Source organism: Nomascus leucogenys, chromosome 22a (assembly GCF_006542625.1).
Source record: "Nomascus leucogenys isolate Asia chromosome 22a, Asia_NLE_v1, whole genome shotgun sequence".
NCBI classification, from domain to species: domain Eukaryota; kingdom Metazoa; phylum Chordata; class Mammalia; order Primates; family Hylobatidae; genus Nomascus; species Nomascus leucogenys.
The window spans coordinates 28,747,394-28,766,587 of record NC_044402.1 but is presented as its reverse complement, the minus strand read 5'-3'; the positions used below and the strand labels follow the sequence as shown (position 1 = coordinate 28,766,587).

Genomic DNA, 19,194 nt, shown 5'->3' with positions numbered 1-19,194 from the left:
AGTCCCTACTTCTATTAGCTGGTTTTAGCACTGACCAACTGTGTGTTATTTGAGGCTAGGTTTATTGTCGATAAAGCAAGGATGACAGTCCCTTTTATAAGGAAAATGACATGCAAGCTTTTGAAAGAAAAAAGACCATTCACATGCAAGCATGCTTGTTTCTCGCTGATGAGGAGGTCTTTCCATATTCACTGGTTTGCCATTTTGAGAAGTCCACTCTGTCCTAGTTGCGCTTTTTAAATGTTGGTGCCTCTCTAAGTCTTTGGTGAAGCTTTTTTCATGACTCACAACCTTGTGATAGTGGCGGTGAAACTAAAAGTGAAATGGAGACTCCATCAGCCATCAAAAGTCATCTGTGTTTGGCCTTTCAGAATTGTCCAAAGGTGGGCAAGAGGGCTTGGGCCTTCTATGTCCTTGATGACCAGTCACTGGATGTGGCCAACATGGGCAGGTGGGGTGAAGCACACTGCTCACTTCTAGGAAAGCTTCTGGCCTAAAACCATGGGCCTCATCTCCTACCCAAAGGGAAACATTCATCTGCGACTTTCTGGAGTTAGAGTCTCCCTCTCCCACCATGGACTGACTTCCCAGACAGGAGCAGGCTTCTTAGCACATACCCACAGGGAGAGATCCTCTGGCAGAGGACAGTCTAGACATGAGTGAATGTCACTCGGGCTAGAGGGGAGAGAAGGCAAAGGTGGAAGAGAAATCCTACTTCAGCCCATCTTTCTCTGCAGATGATGAGAAATCTTTCACCACTGGACAAAAGGAGCTGTACCTGGAGGCCTGCAAGCTGGTGGGTGTAGTGCCTGTCTCCTACTTCATTCGGAACATGGAGGAGTCCTACGTGAACCTCAACCACCACGGCCTGGGCCCCAGGGGTACCAAGGCTATTGCTATAGCCCTGGTGGTGAGCATGCTAGCGGGGGCTCATGAAACCTGGTGGAGGTGGAGGGTTGGCAGAGTGGTAGGCCCAAGATTCAGAGGGCCCCTCCTATGGAGCCTAAATAGTGACCTTTATGCCCACACTGCCCTGGGCTCTGCTTGGCTGCCAGATGATTTATTTAGCTCCTGGTAGGAGGCTGCTAGCAACCTGGGCCTTAGAAGTCTATGCTCCTTGCAGAGACTTTGGGGAGAAAAAAAATAGAAGTCTATATACCCTTTACTGTTCAGGAAGCAAAGGCACCAGCCTCTGGGCCCAGGAAAAGTGACCAGGCCCAATTATCAATGCAAGAGCACCAACAAAATGCCAGCCTGGGTCTCCATTCCAAAGCTCACCTTTGCCATAAATGGGTTTATTACTGACCCGTTCCATTCAATGTCTGCCTTGTGCAACATTATAATTCATAAACACCATGGTGTAGAGTAGATCAAGTTTTCCGACAAAAGCAGTGTTATCTCTCAGCTTGGTATGACCAAACAAGGACTTGACCTTGAGTTCATCATGACTTTATATAATTATAACTGATTTACACACAAAACTGACTCCCATCACAGAAAAACAGAAAACCTAACAACTGCCTGTCAGCACAACACTGTTTGTCCACTTAGAAAAGTAAACAGAAAATTCCATTATAAAAAAGCTCAGTAAGGTAGAGAGGTAGATGTGTCTTTAGAGGTGACATTTAAAATTGGTAATAGTTAAATTATCCATGGAAAGAATGAACAGAGAAAAATAAAGAGGATTTACAGGACCACCAGGTTCATATGCTCACTGTGCGGTAAGGACCAATACACTGAAACAGAGTTTGTGGCAAAGAAAGAGTTTAATGATCACAGGGTGGCCAAGCAAGGAAATGAAAGGAACCCTTCCATCCATTTCCCTAAGGAGTTCTGGTCTAGAGTTGTTTGTTTGAAACAGGTTTTCTCTGTTGTCCAGTCTGGAATGCAGTAGCATGATCATGGCTCACTGCAGCTTTGACCTCCTGAGCTTAAGTGATCCTTCTGCCTCAGCCTCTTGATCATTTAGGACCACAGGTGTTCACTACTGCACCCAGCTAATTTTTGCATTTTTAGTAGAGAAGGAGTCTTGCTATGTTGCCCTGGCTGGTCTCAAACTCCTGGGCTCTGGTGATCCACCCACCTCAGCATCCTAAACTGCTGGGATTACAGGCTTGAGCCACTGGACCTGGCCTGGCCAACAGTTTTTAAGTGGATCTTGGAGGACAAGGGGCTGAAAATTAGGGTCGTTGATTGGTCGGGACAAGGGGAATGAAATCATCAGGAGGTAGCAGCTGCATGCTTTGGTGAGTCAGCTCCTCTTGGGGTCCTTCAGACCAGCTGATGTCAGTAGTAGTTTCACCAGCATCTCAGATGGAAAACTTAACATTTCACAATGCTTGCACTGTTATCTGCAGAGCAGTGAAAAGGAACTATGATCCTGTGATAGAGTCTATGTGATTCTGGGGCAACAGGCAGCAAACAGCTCTGGGGAAGGGGTCAGAGAGCAGCTGACTTCATGACCAATGCTGTGTGTGCTGCAAGCTGGGCTGATTCCCATTTCTCCCCTCCCTTCTTCCCTGATCAATTTTATAAAGTTGATAGGGACAGTTTCAGGACTGAGAAAGAATTCTTTAAAAATATTATTTATAAAGGATCTGAAAGAAGAAAAGGAGTCAGTGAATTCAATAGGGAATGAGTGACTGAAAGACAGGAGAAGCTACGGAATGGTAGAGACAGCCAAAGACAAGCTGCAGGAAGACTGAGTTGGCCAAGTTCAATGATGCAGACATCTGAGAGAGTGATGAATGAGGAAGGCAATTCTGTGGGTCCATATCTATTCACTTATGAAATACATGGCAAGCTCCAAAAAGTCTTGAAATACACAGACATTGTTTGTTGCTAGAAGGTATAGTAGTCCACCCTTACCCAGAGTTTCACTGTCTACTGTTTCAGTTGTTCTTACAGTTCAATAAGGTATTCTGAGAGCGAACGAGAGAGATGCCACATTCACATCACTTTTTTTTTTCTTTTTTTTTTTGAGACAGAGTCTCACTCTGTCTCCCAGGCTGGAGTGCAGGGTCATGATCCGAGCTCACTGCAACTTCTACCTCCCAGGTTCAAGTGATTCTCCTGCCTCAGCCTCCCAAGTAGCTGGGATTACAGGTGCATGCCACCACGCCCTGCTAATTTTTCATATTTTTAGTAGAGACGGGGTTTCACTATGTTGGCCAGGCTGGTCTTGAACTTCTGGCCTCAAGTGATCCTCCCACCTTGGCCTCTTAAAGTGCTGGGATTACAGGCATGAGCCACCGTGCACTGGCAACATATATTATAATAATTGTTCTATTTTATTATTATTAACCTCTTATTGTGCTTAATTTGTGAATTAAACTTTATCATGGGTAAGTATGTATAGGAAAAATACATAGTATATTTAGGGTTTGGTACTATCTGTGGTATCAGGCATTTACCAGCGATCTTGATATTTTCCCCCAAGGATAGGGGTGAACTACTGTAATCACTGTTAGAATGTAAGTTCCTTATATGATAAGAGGGATAGGCTTGTGTGCTATTCATTTTAAGTGCCTAGCCCCCAGTTGGCATTGAACAGTGTATTCATAGAATACGTGGTCTCATTTTTCCTCACTTTCCCCAACACACTCATTCTTTCTTAAAAATATAACAGCATTTGCGTTTAGCATATGCCCTTTAAGAAGTGACACAAAATGTGAGATTGCACTGTTTTCCGGGGATGGGAAGAAAGGAGCCGAGAAAGAACAGAGCCGTCTTGAGATTTATCGAGGGTGGAAAGGCTGATTAATGAAGTGTTAGGAACGCACCATTACCTCATGAGCTTTGTGGGAAAAACATGGATGATAATGAAATCCTCTCAGGACTTGGACCACTTGTTTCTTAGTAACAGCAGTTTCTGTTTAGGGGGAGTTTCTTCTTCCCCCATTCTCTGTATCATTCATTTGACAATTAATCATCGTGACATTCTGGTAGACTGAACTTCTATTTGCTCTTTGTACTGATTAACTTTTCACATGTTTGTGTTTCCCCGGCCTAGATTAGGAGCACCCTAATAGCAGGCATCGTATTTCATCCCTGTGTGTATCCCTCAACGGCCTAGCACCGTGCTCTTGCATGTGGGGGCAGCAGGTGGGGTGAGAATGGGAATGTTCTTTGTTAATCCTTGTTTCCCCAGCAGTGAACACAGATAGTGACAAATAGACACTGGCCTGTGTGGAATAAATGTGGATGGATTTGGGGACTGGGCCTCCTGCTTCCCCCTAGAATGTGCTTGTCCCCAGTATGAATCTGGCAGTGGTGATTCAACTGATGTTTCTAGACACTGCTAAATAGCACCTAGACTGGGAGGCCCCCTGAGCCATCTCCCTCACCTTTGAGCACAACTCAAGGCAATTGAATTTTGCCCAGCCCAGAGAGCTGAGACCAGAAGACAATTCAGGAAGCCCTAGAGTGAACCATCCTGCATTGCAATAATTTGGACTATCACATTTTCCTTTTTCAGGGGAGAGGGTGGGGGAAGACCAGCATTAACACTCCTTCCACCTGCTACTTCTCTTGCTCCTTCGTGGGCCTTGAAAATGGTCAAATCTAGACCTGTGTCTGTTCTCTGTACCTGTGTGTACTGGGAACAAGGTGGGGAAGGGAAGATCAAAGTTCTGATTAGAGCTAACCCAAGTCCTTCATGCTGCAATGCGAATCCTTTCCTCTCTCTCCTCTTGCCCCTCACAGAAATGCAGACTAGTGGCTCACGCCTGTAATCCCAGCACTTTGGGAGGCCAAGGCCTGAACACCTGAGGTCAGGAGTTCAAGATGAGCCTGGCGAACATGGTGAAACCTCATCTCTACTCAAAAAAATACAAAAATTAGCCGGGTGTGGTGGTGGGCACCTGTAATCCCAGCTACTCAGGAGGCTGAGGCAGGGAGGATTGCTTGAATCCAGGAAGCAGAGGTTGCAGTGAGCCGAGATCACGCCACTGCATTCCATCCTGGGTGACAGAGCAAGACTCCATCTCAAAAAAAAAAAAGAAATGCAGACTATCTTGGATCTAGATATTCACCAAAGATTTATATGTCCAATTCCTTCCAAACAGACTTGAGGTCACCTCCTAGTAAAGAGAGTACCAGAGCAAGGTGTGGTGGCTCACGCCTATAATTCCAGCTACTTGGGAGGCTGAGGCAGGAGGATCACTTGAGCCCAGGAGTTTGAGATCAGCCTGGGCAACATAGAGCCCATCTCAAAAAATAATAATTAATAAATAAATACAAATTAAAAAGAGTGTCCCAGATAAGACTTAAGTGTAAATTAGAAGAAAGGCCTCTGAAGAAAGCAAAATCAATGCTTTAAAGGACCTCCTTGCAAGAATCTTTATGTTTAAATATCCTTATTCAATATATCAAGTTTTCCTTAATCTTGGAGTAGGTCACAGTTCTCTCTCTTTAGGGCTAAATAGTTAAAATCTGTTTAGCTCATCCTCGTGCCTCCGACTTGTCAGGGTTTTAATTGCTTTCAGGATCCTTTTCTAAATTCTCCCAGAATCAGCGTATTGTCCTAGCAAAACTCCACGGGTTGGTTCGGCCCCTGTTCTGGTCTCCTCGCCCTTGCCAGGCCTTCAGAATTCCTAGCCTGCATCTCCACGCCCACTCACATGGCTGGCCCAGGTCGAGCAGGGAACTGACTGGGTCATCAACCACTTCTGTGTCTCTCTCCCTCCCCTTGTCCTGGCTGAAGTCCAACACGGCTGTTACCAAACTGGAGCTGGAAGACAATTGCATCACGGAGGAGGGTGTCTTGAGCCTAGTGGAGATGCTACAAGAGAACTACTACCTCCAGGAGATGGTACTGTGCCCCCCTGTGCTGGCTCTTACCATCATCCCTGGGGATTCACAACCCATTGGAGACAAGCCAGAGGCCCTGCCACGACCCAGGATGCCTCCAGGCCCCTGCCGGCCCCTGCCCTTCCCACGTGACTTCTTGGAGGAGGGCCACATGTGAGAGGCTGTGTTTCCTATGGCTGTAGGAAATCCTAAGAAACAATTTATGGCCGGGCGCGGTGGCTCACACCTGCAATCCCAGCACTTTGGGAGGCCGAGGCGGGCGGATCGCCTGAGGTCAGGAGTTCGAACCCAGCCTGGCCAACATGGTGAAACCCCATCTCTACTAAAAGTACAAAAATTAGCCGGGCATGGTGGGTGTAATCCCAGCTACTTAGGAGGCTGAGGCAGGAGAATGGCTTGAACCCAGCAGGTGGAGATTGCAGTGAGCTGAGATCACACCACTGCACTCCAGCCTGGGTGACAAGAATGAGACTCCATCTCAAAAAAAAAAAAAAACCATTTCTGTCTGGACCTTAGAAGCCCTTAAAAATGATAAATGTGGCCAGGCATGATGGCTCACGCCTGTAATCCTGACACTTTGGGAAGGCAAAGTGGGCAGATCACCTGAGGTCAGAAGTTCGAGACCAGCCTGGCCAACATGGTGGAACCCCGCCTCTACTAAAAATATAAAAACTTAGCTGTGTGTGGTGGTGTGCGCCTGTAATCCCAGCTACTCGGGAGGCTGAGGCAGGAGAATCACTTGAATCTTGGAGGCAGAGGTTGCAGTTAGCCGAGATGACGCCACTGCACTCCAGCCTGGGTGACAGAGTGAGACTCTGTTTCAAAAAATATTGATAAATGTAGCTCTGCATAGTTGCCTTAAAGTGAACTTTCTTAAAGAAAGTAAAGACATGAAATAATGTCATAAAAGACAATGTGCCTAGAGATGGCTGGCAGTGATGGTTACACAATGTGAATATGCTTAATACCACACCACTGGACACTGAAAAACAGCAAAGATGGTAAATCATATGTTATGCTTATTTTACCATCATAAAAAGAAATTCAAAGAAAAGGGGGAAACAACCAATTAAGACAATAATGGCCACTTTATACAAAGTCTCTCCCACTAGCTTAAAAGGACAATTCATACTTCCCGAATCAATGAGTGGAATTTACAATGATTATGCACTCTAAACTCATTTTTCACTGTTTCACTGCCAAGCTCTCCAAATGAAGCTGTTTTGGGTTTTAATACAAAGAAACAAAATAGTGTGCTTATCTGAAGCACCAAGGCTAAATTGGGAAAATAGGGAGTCCTTGAAGCCAACTTCAAAAAACTGAGACCAGCCAGCCCACGGGTCCCACCGGGAGGCCCTGGAAAAGACGGCTCTAGAGGGCTAGAAGGGCTCTATTGCCCTTCTCTTCGTCCTTGGCACCTCCCTAATCCTCCTAATCCTTTCCCACCCCAACCCTACTCCCTCAGCACAGGACTCAAGAAAACCACAAAAGACATCATTTGTTCATGAGAGCCCTTTGGTGAGCTTTTTTACATACCGAAGTGTTTTCTTGCCTTTTAGAATATTTCCAACAATCACCTTGGTTTGGAGGGGGCCAGAATCATCTCAGATTTCTTCGAGAGAAATAGTTCTTCTATCTGGAGCCTTGAGCTTTCAGGTGAGCACATGGAAAGGGAGGGAGAAGACACTGGGAATGCAGAGGGAGGGAAGAGGGGAAAAACAGAGAATTCAACGTCTCGTTGAACCAGACCATGTCCTTCTAGTCTTGGAGACCAGAATACTGCATCTATGCCTGCTAAACCCTCCCAGTCACACTCCCCTAGCCCCCGCCATTTATCATCCATATCTGACATTATAGATGATATATAAACAATAATGTATCATATACTTTACCACCCAAACTGAATAGGGCACTATTAATTAACTGGAACCACAAGCAAACTGAGATATCTTGCACCCAGTCATAAACTATGTTTAATATGATTAAGAACATAAAATAAAATCATAAAAGAACAAATCACTTAAGAAAAAGACCTCTCCTCCTCTCCACACCAAGAGTTTCTTACAGTGAAAAATTTATAGTCACTGATATTAAAGGCTCAACAAATAAATTCAATGGCACATTAGTTACAGGTGAATATAATTAGTGGAAAACATTTTATCTATCTATGCAGCATAGAAAGATAAGACATAGAGAATATAAAAGATAAAAGAATTAAAAGAATGAGTCGTTTCCAGAAGGAGAAGAAATGAATGAGCAGCAATATTTGAATAACAGCTAACATGTTCCCTGAATTGATAAATTTGCAGATACAGGAATCCCAGTAACTCCTAAGAAAGGTGTATAAAAAGGAATCTACACTTGAATATATCTCTGAAAAACCCTTAACATACAGAGAAGATCTGAAGAGTGTCTAGGAAAAAATACAGAAATAAAGTTTGTATATTTTTCTTTATAAAGATGAGGTCTTGCTATGTTGTCCAGGCTGGTCTCGAACTCCTGACCTCAAGTGATCCACCTGCCTCAGCCTCCCAAAGTGCTGGGATTACAGGCATGAGCCACTGTGCCCAGCCAATAAATATATTTTGTATGTGAGTGAGCAAAAACTACCCCTTTTTTTCAAAGTAATCTTGGATCTTTTTTTCAAAGTAATCTTGAATCTTTTTTTCAAAATAATTCTGCAATCTTGGCTATTAGTATTGTAAGTAATAGTAATCTTGGCTATTCTTGTACAGTTTCTCCTCCAGGTGAATTTTAGAATCATTTTGTCAAGTTTTATTTAAGAAAAAAAGAAAAAAAGAAAAAAAACACCTGTTGGGGTTTTGGTTGGGGTTCCATTTAATATTCTAGATTAATTTATGAAAGAACTGACATATTCGCAATATTGAGTCTCCTCATTTATGAACATGGTTTATCTCTACTCCTTCAGGTCTTTTATATTCTTTTTTTTTCTTTTCTTTTTTTTTTTTTTTTGAGAAGGATTTTCACTCTTGTTTCCCAGGCTGGAGTGCAATGGCGCGATCTTGGCTCACCACAATCTCTGCTTCCTGGGTTCAAGCGATTCTCCTCCTCAGCCTCCCAAGTAGCTGGGATTACAGGTGTGAGCCACTGTGCCCAGCCCCAGGTCTTTTTATATTATTGAGTAAAGTTTTAGTTTCTTCTATTATAAGCCTTGCATTATTTATATTAGGTTTATTTCTAGGTCTTATTTTATTTTATTTTATTTTATTTTTTGAGATGGAGTTTCTCTCTTGTCGCCCAGGCTGGAGTGTGATGGCACGATCTCAGCTCACTGCAATATCTGCCTCCCAGATTCAAGCAATTCTCCTGCCTCAGCCTCCCAAGTAGCTGAGATTACAGGCATGCGCCACCACGCCCAGCTAATTTTTTCTATTTTTAGTAGAGACAAGGTTTCTCCATGTTGGTTAGGCTGGTCTCAAACTCCCAACCTCAGGTGATCCACCAGCCTCAGCCTCCCAAAGTGCTGGGATTACAGGCGTGAGCTACCGTGCCCGGCTGTATCTTCTATTATTTTATGTGAACAGAATGTTTTTTTCTATCACATTTTCTTTTTTTTTTTTTTTTTTTGAGACGGAGTCCCGCTCTGTCGCCCAGGCTGGAGTGCAGTGGCGCGATCTCGGCTCACTGCAAGCTCCGCCTCCCGGGTTCACGCCATTCTCCTGCCTCAGCCTATCCGAGTAGCTGGGACTACAGGCGCCCGCCACCACGCCCGGCTAATTTTTTTGTATTTTTAGTAGAGACGGGGTTTCACCGTGGTCTCGATCTCCTGACCTCGTGATCCGCCCGCCTCGGCCTCCCAAAGTGCTGGGATTACAGGCGTGAGCCACCGCGCCAGGCTTCTATCACATTTTCTGATTGGTCATTACTGGTGTGTCTGAAAGCTATTAATTTTTGTACATTGATTCTATATCTAGTCACTTTATTAAATTATCTTATGAGTTCTAACATTTTGTTAGTTAATTTTATAGAATTATTTAGAGAGGTGATTATATCTGCAAATAATGAAAGTTTTTTCTTTTCCAATATTTATATCTCCTAATTATTTTTCTGGTTGCACTGGCTAAGACCCCTAACATAATGTGTTAACACAGTACAGAAAGCTCTTTGTAAAAATACAAATCACCCAGTCCTATCCCAGACTGGTGAAATCAGAATCTTTAGCAGGAGAAATCTTGGAATCTGTGTTTTATCAAATTTCACAAATAATTCTCTTACAACCAGTTCTGTACTATCTGTAACCACTGATTTAAACACAAGAATTTGAATAACTAATCACCTAGTTTTATGCGTTGACTAGCTTATTATCTCACTTTATTGCACTGCTAATAGACACAGCCAAACAAGTATTTGTGTTCCTGTGAATGCATTCATTCATTCATTCATTCACTCACTCATTTTATTAAGGACCTGTTATGTGCCAAGCACTATTTAGTTGGTAGAGATACAAAGCTTATTGAGGGTTCAAAGGAGGAAATTTGGGAATAAGGCTCCATGTCATGTACTTCCCAGAAATCACCAGTGTCTTACATTGCTTAGCAGGGCCACAACTCAGGTAAGGTGAGTGAGCCACTTGCACTGGTCACAAAATGTAAGGAGTGCCAAAATATCATGACGAGCAAAATATCAAGACATTAAATAAAAACAGCATCCAACAGGGACTGAATGGACTGAGGTGAATAAGTTCTAGTCATGTGTGTGCAGGGTCAGATCCTGTCTTTATTTAAAATTATAAAGACACCAGGCGCGAATCCCAGCACTTTAGGAGGCTGAGGTGGGCAGATCACGAGGTCAGGAGTTTGAGACCAGTGTGACCAACATGATGAAACTGTGTCTGTACTAAAAATACAAAAATTAGCTGGGTGTGGTGGTGCACACCTGTAATCCCAGTTACTCAGGAGGCTGAGGCAGGAGAATTGCTTGAACCCAGGAGATGGAGGTTGCAGTAAGCCGAGATCACACCACTGCACTGCACTCCAGTCTGGGTGACAGAGCGAGACTTCATCAAAAAAAAAAAACTTTTCAATATAGATGATTTTGCACTAATTTTGATTTTTTAAAATGTTGTATTAGGATATTCTTCTTCTTGATTACTGAATTTTCAGGCATCTCTTAAATTTTGCACGCATGGCAAGTGTCTCACTCACAAGTGTCCCAGTCCTGCTGCTTGAACTTGGATGAGCATTTTTAGGATGTTATAGACTCTAGGCATTAGGCTGGGAGTTGATGCTGCTAATGAATGCACAGGGTATGCTACCAACTCCTGGAATTTCATGGCAGAGAGAAAAGGCAATGTTAAAAGAGAGGGTAAACAGTTGCCTTGTTCTCTTTTGTCCGCGTAATACTTGCTTTAAGTCCCTTCCCGTCCTGCTCTTTCCTTTCCTTTTTTATTTGATTTTATTATTTTATTTTATTTTTGAGGTGAAGTCTTTCTGTCACCCAGGTTGGAGTGCAGTGGCATCGTGATCTCAGCTCACTGCAATCTCCACCTCCCAGGTTCAAGCATTTCTTGTGCCTCAGCCTCCTGAGTAGCTGGGACCACAGGTGTGCACCATCATGCCTAATTTTTGTATTCTTAGTAGAGACAGGATTTTGCCATGTTGGCCAGACTGGTCTCGAACTCCTGACCTCAGGTGATCCACTTGCCTTGGCCTGTAAAAGTTCTGGGATTATAGGCATGAGCCACAGTGCCCAGGCTCCTTTTCTTTTTTTTAAAACAGGATCTTGGTCTGTCACCCAGGCTGGAGTGCAGTGGCACCAACATGGCACACTGCAGCCTCGACCTCCTGAGTTCAAGTGATCCTCCCACCTCAGCCTCCAAAGTAGCTGGAACCACAGGTTCATGCCACCATGCCTGGCTAATTTTTAAAAAAATTCTTTGTAGAGACAAGGGCTCACTATGTTGCCCAGGCTGGTCTCAAACTCCTGGGCTCAAGTGATCCTCCCACCTCCGCCTCCCAAAGTGCTGGGATTACAGGCGTAAGCCAATGCGTCTGGCACCTGCCACCTTTTTTCTGTTTGATTGTTCTAAAGAGAAGTGGACTGGGAGGGGCAGGGGGTGGGAGAGGAAGGGAGCCATGGTTAGCAGTGCATCGCTGACACACCACCCTCACTACAGGAAATGACTTCAAGGAAGAATCTGCAGCACTGCTCTGCCAAGCCCTGTCGGTAAGAGGCAGGGAGTGCAGCCAAACCAGTGGGCGATGTCCCTGGGAGATCTGGGCAACCTGGGGCTGCTATGGGCACAGTAACGTGAGGCTACTTTCACATGTTAGGGACTGGGGAGTGTTTAGACCCTGCCAACCCCAACAAAAGCCACAGCAAATGGTAGAGCTGTTTATGTGGCACTAAGTTCTCCCAGCAGCCATCCACAGTCCAACAAAAAATGCCTAAGACACTGTCTTCACCTAATTTTTGGTACATCAGAGTCCCACCATCATACTGCCCTGAGATAAGTAAGATATTTGCAATCAGAAGACAAAAAATCCTTCTCTTTCCCCTGTTTGTTTCTGTAGACCAATTACCGAATTAAGAAGCTGGATCTCAGTCACAACCAATTCTCTGATGTAGCGGGGGAGCACCTGGGCCAGATGCTGGGTGAGTCTCCCTGGAGGAAGGGACAGCAAAGGGTAGGGATAGGGGAGGATCGCTTGACAGAGCTGAATCTCCCTTTTTAACATGATTTTTAAATGTTGTGATTATAAAAGTGATGTAAACCATGCCCAAAATACATTCAGAATTTGGGTGCAGTGGCTTATCCCTGTAATCCCAGAACTTTAGGAGCCTGAGGCAGAAGGATTGCTTGAGCCCAGGAGTTCAAGACCAGCCTGGGCAACATAGGGAGACCCTGTCTCTATAAAATGTCAAAAAATTAGCCAGGTGCGGTGGTGCACACCTGTAGTCCCAGCTATTCGGGAGGCTGAGGTGGGAGGATCCCTTGAGCCCAGGAAGTTGAGGCTGCAGTGAGCCATGATCGTGCCACTCCACTGCAGCCTGGGCAACAGAGAGAGACCCTGTCTCAAAAGAGAAGAAGAAGAAGGAAAAGAAGGGGAAGGGAAAGGGAAGGGGGAGGGGGAGGGGCAGCAGCAAACACCTGGACATGGGAAGTAAAACTTTACGATGATTAGAAGAACATAGCGAGAAACAACTAACAACTCAGGAAGGCTAAGGACTGTTAAGTATGGTCCAGTAAGCATGAATGGTTCAAAAGCAATTGAAAAAGTACCTTTTGGGTACTATGCTTATTACCTGGGTGATGAAATAATCAGTACACCAAACCCCTGAGACATGCAGTTTACCTATATAACAAACCAGCACATGTAGGCCTGAACCTAAAAGTTTTAAAAATTCCTGTATTTGACAACAATACATTTGAAACATGCATATGATAAAAAGACACACGACCACGAACAACCTTAAAAGACAAGCAACAGGCTGGGCGTGGTGGCTCACGCCTGTAGTCCCAGCACTTTGGGAGGCTGAGGTGGGCAGATCATGAGGTCAAGAGATCAAGACCATCCTGGCCAACATGGTGAAACCCCATCTCTACTAAAAATACAAAATTAGCTGGATGTGGTGGTGCGTGCCTGTAATCCTAGCTACTTGGGAGGCTGAGGCAGGAGAATCACCTGAACCCACAAGGCGGAGGTTGCAGTGAGCCGAGATGGCGCCACTTCACTCCAGCCTGGGCAACAGAAGGAGACTCCGTCTCAAAAACAAAAGACAAGCAACAGACAGGGAGTAGATATTTGCAGCATTTGTAGAGTACAAAAATTAGTATTCAGAATGTTGATAAAAGATCCTTAGCTCAATTAGACAATGATAAATAGCCTCAATAGAGCAATGGTCAAGGCATTGCTCTATTGAGGCATAGCAAAAGAAGAAAGTCGAGTGCTCACATCTCTTTACTAGTTAGAAAATGAAAGGTTCTCCTTGTCATCTATTAAAGCTGCGAAAGTTTAAAGCCAGTGAATGTCAAAGGCTGAGGACAACTGAGCGAAATAAGAATACTTCAAGCTGCCAGGCACTTTTGAGAACAACTTGACAGTCCTTGGTAAACTTGAAAATGTGTCTATTCTATGATGCAGAAATTCCCTCCCATCAAGGGGAATTGTCTCAGAGAAGCTCTCACACATACACAGAGAAATGTGTGAGGAGGTTATTACAGCATCGTCATAAAAGAGAAAAAAAATAGTAACAACCTAAATAGTCATCCCCAGGCAAATGAGTACAAAACAGGAAGTTGTCACAGGAGTCTAGGCAAGACAGGAAAATAGCTTGAGCTCAGGGAGGAGGTGGGGATAGAGAAGAGTGAATGAATTCAGAATATACTTTGGGGGTAAAGCCAAAAGGACTTGCTGATATGAAGAATGGGGGAAAGAGAGAGAGAGATAGACTCATGGTCATTTTGCTTCAGCTATTGGTTGGATGACGGTGTTGTTTACGTGGATGGAGACAACTCAGGGAGCAACAGGGACAGGAGGGACAGGAGATAGGAGCCCCGTTTTCCATTTTGGCCACGTGATGTTTGCAATGGCCATTTGACACCTACATAGAGAAGTCAGGTAGATGGTTTGCTGTATGAGTTTAGGGCTTGGTGAAGAGATCAGGACTGAAGATACACATTTGGGGCCATAGGTATATAGATGTATTTAAAACCATGAGGCAAGCTGAGGTCATCTAGGCAGGGAGTGTAGACAGAGTTGAGTAGGTGGCCGTTGAACTGACCTTTGGGTCACTCCAACATTTTTAGGTTTCACAGAGGAGGAAGAGGAGTCTGAGGAGTGGTCAGTCAAATAGGAGGGAAACCAGAAAAGCGAGCTGGCAGGAGCCGAGGAAGGGAGCAGTTCAGGAAGAAGATCGACAGTTGCATCAAACGCTGTTGAGAGATCAAATAAGACAAGGATAAAATAGTAACCATGGCACTTGGCAGCATGGAGAGTTAGTGGCTTTGAAAGTGCTATTTTAACTATTCACAGTAACAAAGACATGGAATCAACCTAAATGCCCATCAGTGGTAGACTGGATTAAAAAAATGTGGTGCATATACACCACTGAATACTATGCAGTCATAAAAAAAACCAGTGAAATCATGTTCTTTGCAGGAACAGGGATGGAGCTGGAGGCCATTATCCTTAGCAAACTAATGTAGGAAGAGAAAACCAAATACCACCTGTTCTCATAAGTGGGAGCTAAATTATGAGAATACATGAATACAGAGAGGGGAACAGACACTGCGGACTAACTGAGGGTGGAGGCAGGGGGGAGGGAGAGGAACAGGAAAAATAACTGAGTACTAGGCTTAATACTTGGGTGATGAAATAATCTGTACAACAAACCCTGTGACACAAGTTTACCTATATAACAAACCTGCACATGTACCCCTGAACTTAAAATTTAAAGAAAAAAAAAAAGTGCTGTTTTAGTGGAGTGGGTGAGTATGGAAACCCAACTGGAGGAGGTTGAGTTGAAAATGGAGGCCTGGCACAGTGGCTCATGCCTGTAATCCCAGTGCTTTGGGAGGCCAAGATGGGAAGCCAGGAGCTCAAGACCAGCTTGGGCAACATAGTGAGACCTACTCTCTACAAAAAATTCAAAAATTGGGCTGGGTACAGTGTCTCACACCTGTAATCCCAGCACTTTGGGAGGCTGAGGTGGGTGGATCACCTGAGGTCAGGAGTTCAAGACCAGCCTGGCCAACATGGTGAATCCCTGTCTCTACTAAAAATACAAACATTAGCCAGTGTAGTGGTGTGTGCCTGTAATCCCAGCTACTAGAGAGACTGAGGCACAAGAACCGCTTGAGCCTAGGAGGCAGAGGTTGCAGTAAGATGAGATCCTGGGGTGGGGGGAGAGGGGAGGGATAGCATTAGGAGATATACCTAATGTTAAATGACGAGTTAATGGGTGCAGCACACCAACATGGCACATGTATACATATGTAACAAACCTGCACGTTGTGCACATGTACCCTAAAACTTAAAGTATAATAAAAAATAAATAAAATAAAATATTACTTTCAATAAATAAATAAATAAAGTCGAGATCTTGTTATTGCACTCCAGCCTGGGTGACAGAGTGAGACTCCATCTCAAAAAAAATAAAAATAAAAGATTGGCTGGGCATGGTGGCACATGCCTATAGTCCCAGCTACTTGGGAGGCTGAGGCGGGAGAACTGCTTGAGCCCAGGAGTTAGAGGTTATAGTAAGCTGTGATCATGCCACTGCACTCCAGCCTGAGATACAAAGTGAGACCCTGTCCTCCAAAAATAAAAACAAAATAGGATGCAAAGCAAAAAGAACACTATCCGCAACCACAGAAGTTCTGCTGGGAAGGTTGGAACAGAAAGAGGGGGCAGGAGCCAAGGGAGACAGAGTCCAAGGAGAGTTCTTAAGGATAGAAAATGCTGAGAGGAAGAAAGAAGAATAAACTGATGCTACAGAAGAAGGAGGAGGTAATTACAGGAGCAAAGTCCATGAGAAGGCTGCAGGCAATAGAGTCCAGAACAAAAGTGCGTAGCTCACTGGCCTGAGAGGGCAGGAGGGACAGTTCATTCATTGAAAAACGGATGAGGAAAGGGTGGGTGCAGGTGCAGGTAAGTGGGTAGATTTCATGGTGGCATTTGAAGCCTGCCATTGCTGCTATTTTCTCAGTGAAGTAGGAGGCAAGATCTTCAGCTGAAAGTTCAGTTCAGACCACTAGGGTTGATGGGAGGGCAGAAGGTATAAAATACCATGTAGGAGGGAGGAGCAACATGTAATGGAAGCACCTTTCCATGTGGGGCAGTTTGAATCTGTCTGAAAACTGAGGTTATAAATTTAACATGAGACAGACTGTGCTCTCTCTTTTGTTTTGTTTTGGAGGCGGAGTCTCGCTCTTTTGCCCAGGCTGGGTGGAGTGCAGTGGCACAATCTCAGCTCACTGCAGCCTCTGCCTCCCGGATTCAAGCAATTCTCATGCCTCAACCTCCTGAGTAGCTGGGATCATACGCCCAAGCCATCACACCCAGCTAATTTTTTGTATTTTTGGTAGAGATGGGTTTTCACCATGTTGGCCAGGCTGGTCTCCAACACCTGACCTCAAGTGATCCACCCTCCTCGGCCTCCCAAAGAGCTGGGATTACAGATGTGAGCCACTGCGCCGGGCCTGTGCTCTCTTTTAAAATTGTTATAATCGTACTGCAAATGCAGCTTTTAAAAACACTTACTGTTGCTGGGCGGGGTAGCTCATGCCTGTAATCCCAACAATTTCGGAGGCCAGGGCGGGTGGATCACCTGAGGTCAGGAGTTCAAGACCAGCCTGGCCAATATGGTGAAACCCTGTCTCTACTAAAAATACAAAAAATTAGCTGGACGTGGTGACTTGGGTGTATAATCCCAGCTACTCGGGAGGGTGAGGCAGGAGAATCACTTGAACCTGGGAGGCGGAGGTTGCAGTGAGCAGAGATTGTGCCACTGCACTCCAGCCTGGGCAACAAGAGCGAAATTCTGCCTCAAAAAGAAAAAAAACCCAAAAACAAAAAAACAACACATTATTTGAAGTGATTGCTATGTGACAGGCATCATATTGGGCATTTTACATCAATCCTCATTAAAAAAAACTCTATATAGGGCCAGGCGCAGTGGCTCACGCCTGTAATCCCAGCACTTTGGGAGGCCGAGGCGGGTGGATCACGAGGTCGGGAGATCGAGACCATCCTGGCTAACATGGTGAAACTCCGTCTCTACTAAGAATACATAAAATTAGCCAGGCAGGGTGGCAGGTGCCTGTAGTCCCAGCTACTCAGGAGGCTGAGGCAGGAGAATGGCGTGAACCCGGAAGGTAGAGCTTGCAGTGAGTGGAGATTGCGCCACTGCACTCCAGCCTGGGCGACAGACAGTGACTCCGTCTCAAAAAACAAACAAACAAACAAACAAAACCAAAAAACTCTATACAGGTTGATATCTCCATCGTACAGATAAGAAAACAGATGTAAAGGAAGGATAAGTAACCTGCCTGGGATCACATGGGTAGTAAGTGGTGAGATCAGAATTATAATCTGACTTGTGTGGCCATTTGAGTGATGCAGGTGTGCAAGGTGTAGCTTAAATGAGGGAACTGGCAGAGAAGAGGAAATAAGGGTAAGAAGAGAGTGAGGGAGACGGGGGAGGGGGTAATGAAGGCAGGAGAAAGTTTGTTCCCAAAATTATATAAGGTGTTGTGCACTTTACTAAAAACTCACACCCAGGGTTGACACAAAGAGAAGCATGATCAGAACATAGTGCACTGTCCATAAAAAATAAGAAATAGACCCATGTGGTGACCCATGCCTATAATCCCAGCACTTTGGGAGGCCGAGGTGGTGGATCACCTGAGGTCAGGAGTTCGAGACCAGCCTGACCAACATGAGGAAACCCCGTCTCTACTAAAAATACAAAAAATTAGCTGGGCATGGTGGCGGGCACCTATAATCCCAGCTACCTGGGAAGCTGAAGCAGGAGAATCGCTTGAACCCAGGAGACGGAGGTTGCAGTGAGCCGAGATTGTCAAGAGCAAAACTCCGTCTCAAAAAAAAAAAAAAGAAAGAAAAGAAATAAGACACTATTCTTGGGCCAGAGGCCTAAAGGCAATTCCTCCCATTCAGTAATGGTTCAAGAGGACTTTAGCCTTTCCATCAATGGCCTCCTTGGCATAACTGCCCTCCCCAAATAAAAACAACAATAATAATGTGTTTAAATAGGATGTTCCAACCCTGTGGAACATGTAAGCAAAATCATCTTCAGGTCAAAACAAAAGTATGATTTCTGTGCAAACCCAGCTTCTCCCCAAGCCTGGTGCCTCCGCACTTCCAACTGATTGTGCCCCTGAGCCTCTCCTGGAGATAAATTCTGGAGTCACCACTGCAGCCGTGGCCTGCCATGATAAAGACATCATGTGACGTAATATGCCAGGTCCATCACAGCCTTCCTGTGTAAATACAGCCCCTGAAGATGTTTTCCAGCTACTTCTGTCTATTTTAATTCATAATATTCCACCAGATAAATAATTCTTGCTTTTATTTATTTATTTATTTTTGAGATGCAGTCTTGCTCTGTCACCCAGGCTGGAGTGCAATGGTGCCATCTTGGCTCATTGCAACCTCCACCTCCCAGGTTCAATCAGTTCTCCTGCCTCAGCTTCCTGAGTAGCTGGGACTACAGGAGTGTGCCACCATGCCCAGTGAATTTTTGTATTTTTAGTAGAGACACGGTTTCATCATGTTGGCCAGGCTGGTCTCAAACTCCTGACCTCTGGTGATCCACCTGCCTCGGCCTCCCAAAGTGCTGGGATTACAGGTGTGAGCCACCGTGCCCGGCTAATTCTTACTTTTATAAATGATGCCATGG

At 44.8% G+C, this 19,194-nt stretch overlaps 1 protein-coding gene across 2 annotated transcripts in view; it reads left to right on the top strand.

The window, feature by feature from the left end:
- Nucleotides 1-19,194, top strand: part of LRRC74A (leucine rich repeat containing 74A) — a 41,291-nt gene that overhangs the window by 4,101 nt on the left and 17,996 nt on the right. For both annotated transcript variants that reach the window (XM_030803186.1, XM_030803187.1), the window contains exons 3-7: nucleotides 738-910; nucleotides 5,705-5,812; nucleotides 7,371-7,467; nucleotides 11,948-11,997; nucleotides 12,345-12,426. In XM_030803186.1, coding sequence (XP_030659046.1) covers nucleotides 738-910; nucleotides 5,705-5,812; nucleotides 7,371-7,467; nucleotides 11,948-11,997; nucleotides 12,345-12,426 — 510 coding nt within the window. The remainder of the gene's footprint in view (nucleotides 1-737; nucleotides 911-5,704; nucleotides 5,813-7,370; nucleotides 7,468-11,947; nucleotides 11,998-12,344; nucleotides 12,427-19,194) is intronic.